The following is a 5,765-nucleotide window of genomic DNA, read 5'->3' on the forward strand; positions in this document are numbered from 1 at the left end:
CCCCCCCCCCCCCCCCATCTTTGTTTCATTTGGGAGATTTCCCTTCACTTCCTGCCCCATAGCCAAAATAGGAGAGGAAATCCCTCAAAAGTGAGGAATATCCCTGGTGGTCACCAAAACTTGTATCCCCATCGGAAGAAACCCCATCTATTCCTGTTCTGAAGACCATTTCAAATTTGGGATCTCCTTTCACCTTCAGTGATAATGGTCACCAGGACATATAGAGAGGATAAATCTACCTAACAGGGACACAGACCTACATAAAGACCTGAGAGTCCACAGAAAAATTCTTTACCACCTGGACCTCATTTATAGTGTCAACCCTATCACCATCACAGCTGAAAGAGGTGATGACACTGTTCAAGGATACGGTATGGTATCACACCACTAAATTAGATGGGTCCCTAGGTGCACTAGATCTGCTTTAATGTCCTCTTAATGTTCCCTTGTCTTGCTTTGAGGCCTCCTGTTGATCCTTCCTAGCAAGAATCGGATTCAATTTAGTCCCCTCTAGATTCTTGTAGTCCCATCCCAACCAATTCAAACTCAAAACATCCTGAGATGTCATTAGGAGAATGCGAGGCTCCCCCGCTAGTTTATCGCCAGTCAAACCCAGGTTACCCCAAACGAATGTCTTGTAAACAACTGCTTTTGTTTATTGTGGTAATGTTGTACTGTGATACCCTTGGAAATACCACACAATTTTGTTTTTTTGTAATGTACTGTTAAAGATGTATTTAGTAAGTTTACGTCTGTACCCCGACGGGGACAGGCTGATTTGCCTTCTTGTCATGTATTGATAAAACTTTAATAAAGACTATCTACTAAAAAAGACCTGAGAAGGGTTCTAATCCCTCTCCGCTCCATCCAAACTAAGACCCCGTTCACATTGAGCGATTTATCGCGTGGTAATTCCCGCGATATCGCGGCAAATTACCGCGCTCCAATGCAATCCAATGGGGCAAAGGGTCCTGCTGTCGCGGGTCGTGTGTCGCTACAGCAGGACCCTTTTTGGAGCGGATTTAGCCGCGATTCAAGCTTGCTCAATGCAAGCTTGAACGCAACATCGCGCGGCAAATCTCGCGATGTCGCGCAATATGCAAATCGCGCGACAAACGCGCGATTTGCATATCGCGCAGTGGGAATGGGGCCTTAAAAGAAAAAGTTGTAATTTGAGAAGGGTCCACAGTCCTTCGCACTGGTTCTTAGCCCACCCTTACCATAAGCTGCCTGGCCATCCTACAAAAAAGGCCTTCAGTCAAAACCTTGATCTAGAACACTCCAAAAGTGTCAATTCATAAAAGACTACTCAAACCTTGATTGTGCAACTACAGCTGAAAACAGACATTGTAGACCAGGGCTGGCAGCCAACCCACCTGAGGAATCACCGATGGTGCTGAACTTTCAAGGTCTTCTCTAGTTGTCAATGGAGCTGGCTTCTGGATTGGACAGATCGGCTCCTGCATTCCATATTCATGTGTGCACCCCCTGGTCTAGCCAGGCTTAGTATGGAATGCTACAACTGCACAACATCTGCATGAAGACAACGTTCCCTCAAGAACATCCAAATGGATACCATAAGTGTCAACTCCGAGGAACACCGTGCTATTAGGGAACCAGGAGAGCCAACCTGTATACAAATTACAACATCTGCATTCAGAAATGTTCCCTCAAGAGCATCCAAATGGATACCGTAAGCTACAACTCCTGGGAGGAACACCACCTTACTATTAGGTGACCAGGAAGGCTTAGAAAGCCAACCTGTATACAAATGACAACATCTGCATTGAGAATGTTCACTGAAACCATCCAAATGGCTACCATAAGCTACAACTCCTAGAGCAGTGGTGGCGAACCTTGGCACTCCAGCTGTTTTGGAACTACAAGTCCCATAAGGCATTGCAAGGCTCCGACAGCCACAGACATAACTCCCAGAGGCAGATGCATGTTGGGATTTGTAGTTTTGGCACAGCTGGAGTGCCAAGGTTCGCCACCACTGTCCTAGAGGAACACCAACGTGCTATTAGGCGACCAGGAGAACATGGAGAGCCAACCTCTATACAAAATGGTACAACATCTGCATTAAGAGAACGTTGCCTCAGTGCCTCCAATTGACCAAATGGATACCAAAAGCTTCAACTACAGTCACAGACATAACTCCCGAAGAGAGATGCATCATGGGATTTGTAGTTTCACCACAGCTGGAGGGACGGAGGTTTGAGACCCCTGTTCAAGAGTATCCAAATGGATACCATAAGCTACAACTCCAAGGAACACCACCTTGCTATTAGGGACCAGGAGAGCCAACCCGTATACAAGTTACAATATCCGCATTAAGATAACATTCCCTCAGTGCATCCAATTGACCAAATGGATACTGTAAGCTACAACACCTGGAGGAACACCTTTGCTATTAGGTGACCAAGACGGCTAACCTGTATACAAGTATATTTATACAACTGGGCAAACTTCCACCTCAGTCACCCCTCACCCTATCTGACCCCGATCCTGGTGATGGTTCCTACTCTCTGCTCGTAGTCACCTTACCTGCCCTCACTTCTCTAAACACACTCATGGCCCTCTCACCCCCACTGTAGACTATATGGACCTACTTCTAATGAATCGTTTAGCATTCATGGTTCTGTTCAGGAGTAGGCCCCTTCTGGGATCCTTTTACATTATCCATCAACGCAATGGTTATGAAATCTCAAACTATTAAAAAGGAGAACTATGACATGAGTGATTTCCACTCACGTCATAGTTCTAAGCCGACCTGTGACAATGAGACTGTCACAGGTCGGCTCAGTAGATCGGGAGGTGAGGGAACACATACCGGGTTCCCTCACCTCTCGATCCTGTCACGGCTCTCTGCCGTGACAGGGGAAGGGCCTGGATTCCCCTCTCCCCGCTCCGATCTGCCAGCGCTGACTGGCGGAACGGACGGGGGAGGGGGCGGGTACAGCTGGCTCTGCCTCTAGATAGGCAGAGCCAGCTGTCACTCACGCAGCTGGGCGGATCCCGTCATCTAAGTCGGGATCCGCTCCAGGTGCGGCGTCTCAGTATACCGCGAGCTGTAGCTCGCGGTATACTGAGCTTAGGGTGACGGGAGGACGCTAGTTTGTGTCCTCCCGTTACCCCAAGGAGAACTATGGGGAAAAACACTGACCCCATAGTTCTCCTTTAAAGCTACAGCTACACTTTTTTGTAGAAAACACCCTCTCCCATTGGTCAGGTTGTTATTGAAGGAGCCCCCCCCCCTCCATGGGAGCCTGCGGGTCTTCAGCAGCCCAATATTCACACTCGAATTGCAAGGTTTTGACTATCCTGTTTGCTACAAGATCAAGCCAGTGCCACCTCCAACCAGTCTATGGTCTTTTGCCCTAGACACGCTGTCTGGCCCTTTACCCTTCACCCCACCCACTTAATCTTACCTCCACATAATGCTAGCCAAATAAACGTCAAATGCGCTAAAGAAGTCTCAATTCAATTAAAAAAAAGAAAAAAAAGATCATATTGTACAAATCCCTACAAGGATTATTCCCATCATGGTTTTGTGCTATATGGTATACGTGCATGTGTAGCGCCATTCATCCTTATGGTTGCCGCGGTGATTGGTGCATCATTGCATTGCATGCAATTTGCGGTACGGGTGTTGCAGCAACACACAGTACAGAGACGAGGTGCATTACCAGGTAGGGATAACAAAGCCCGCCAGAGGTTTGTTGGGGTGCCCCACACAATGAACGGTAAAGCACCAGCGTGTGCGCTACACACCTATCTTTCATTTTTAAATCTTACCTCAGCAAACTGAAGAGAGAGAAGCTGATTGGTTGCCATGGGCAACTGCTCCAGATTTTGATAAATTCCCCCCCAAGGATCTCACGCATTGGGTGCAACACTATAGCGGACAGGACGGAACAGATTTGTTTTTTTTTTTATTGAAAAGCAACTGAACTGGAGACGTTTCATTCTCACCGGATCATTTCTACAACCCTGGCTCACCATTGGCCATGAAATAGTCAATATACCCAAAATATTATTATATAGCAATAAAAATTGTATCAGTTTTAGACTTTCCAGTGACGGGTCACATGATTCTACATCTACGTGCACACGGCCAGTGTAGGTTGCGTCGGTGATTCAGGATCGCGGGATCAATGAATCTCCCGACAGATTTCCCCTAAGGCGCCGTCTCCTCGTACGCAATCTACAGGTTGGAGGACTAGCGAAATGGTTACTAATGCCGAAAACACACACATTGGGGGAGGGGGGAGATACAAATATGGAACTATAAGTCAACTGACCATTGTGCACCCCCCACCCCCCTTCACATTACAATCTCATTGTACAAATTTCCTTTATGTAACCAGATCGATGTAGTAAGAGACATTATGGGAATGGGCACCTGCAGCGGAACTACAAGTCCCATGAGGCATTGCAAGACTGCCAGTTACAGGCATGACTCTCAGAGGCAAAGGCATGATGGGAGTTGTGGTTTTATCACAGACGGAGGGGCCCTGTCCTTTGAGGGAGTTGTAGTCCAGAACTCGTCTTCTATTTATCTCCACGAGGATCAGGAATATGCAGGTTCTAGGTTCACGTTGTAGTCCTGTCCCCCCGGGCCCCGGGTCTTCATACACTGTAGTCAGCACGCGTCTAATTTCTAGCGCTCTCAGTCCAACCTCCCGGGAACAAGAAAAAGGAGAGAGAAAAAGGGGGATGGACAACTGAATCATGGGAAAAGATGAAAACGGCCATTTCCCAGGGTGAGCACTCAAATTGTTATTTATTAAGGACCGCCCACTGACCCAAAGCAGCCAATCAGAATGCATTATGCTGAAGAGGAGCGTTACATGATGGATTTTGATAGGTTGTTATTGGGGGATGTACCGGTACAGGTTTTCGGTATCAAGTACTGGTATTTATATCTCGGTACTCACCGATACGCCCGCTGGCATGGGGCCGGCTTCCTGGCCAATCAAGAAGCCAGGCAGAGTCATTACCCCCCAGTGCCCAACTCACCCAAAGGCCCAGCGCCGCCAGCCTCACCCGGATCTCCTCCAGCTCGGGGCTCCAGGAGGCCGCGCTCACCCCTCCGCCCGGCATGGCGATGTCAGAGCGCTTCTTCGGATGGCTGCAGATCACCTCATCGACCTGTCCGCCCGCACTGGCCCGCGGGGTCCCCCGGCACAGTAATCGGCGCCCGCCCGCTCCACTTTTTTTCCCCTTTCCTCCCTTTCTTCACACTCCCTCTATTTTTCTCTTTGTTTCCCGACCCGGCAGGACACGCCCCTGCTCCCCGCCCACCTACGGACAAAGCCACCAGCCGATTGGGCGAATGACGCACTGAGGACAGGCGCCTAAGGTCCGCGATTGGCCGGCCGGGAACCAGTGGGCGTGGGCGTGGCGGCTGGGAGGTGAAAGAAAAAGGAAGTGTGTGATTGAGGAGGCGGGGCCTGGACGGGGTGACGTCACGGCTGCGGAGTTGAGCCAGGTCACGGGCTGAGCTGGTGCTGCAGGGCGTCTTAAAGGAGCAGTCCGTCTTCAGCAAGATCATGTGACCAGACAGAGCTGGTGATCATGTATCCGTATAAAGTGCATGTTGTGCCCTTACAAAATGGATGAAATAAAATAGAAGTGGTGAAGCTTAATAATCACAGTCTGCCAAAACATACTAGAGCCTGAGTATTGCACCCCTGATGCACCAACCGTGCAATGCTCTGCAGGCTTCATTGAACAAAAGCAACAAATGCACGTTGATCATG

General features: G+C 48.9%; 1 protein-coding gene across 1 annotated transcript in view; it reads right to left on the reverse strand.

The window, feature by feature from the left end:
• Window positions 1-5,106, reverse strand: part of MEX3C (mex-3 RNA binding family member C) — an 11,020-nt gene extending 5,914 nt beyond the window's left edge. Inside the window, exons 1-2 of the mRNA XM_018560999.1 lie at window positions 5,023-5,106; window positions 4,509-4,682 (exon numbers count right to left, since the gene is read on the reverse strand). Coding sequence (XP_018416501.1) covers window positions 4,509-4,682; window positions 5,023-5,106 — 258 coding nt within the window. The remainder of the gene's footprint in view (window positions 1-4,508; window positions 4,683-5,022) is intronic.
• Window positions 5,107-5,765: the final 659 nt, after the last annotated feature.

Source organism: Nanorana parkeri, unplaced genomic scaffold, assembly GCF_000935625.1.
Source record: "Nanorana parkeri isolate BGI_ZX_2015 unplaced genomic scaffold, ASM93562v1 scaffold492, whole genome shotgun sequence".
Classification (NCBI taxonomy): Eukaryota; Metazoa; Chordata; class Amphibia; order Anura; family Dicroglossidae; genus Nanorana; species Nanorana parkeri.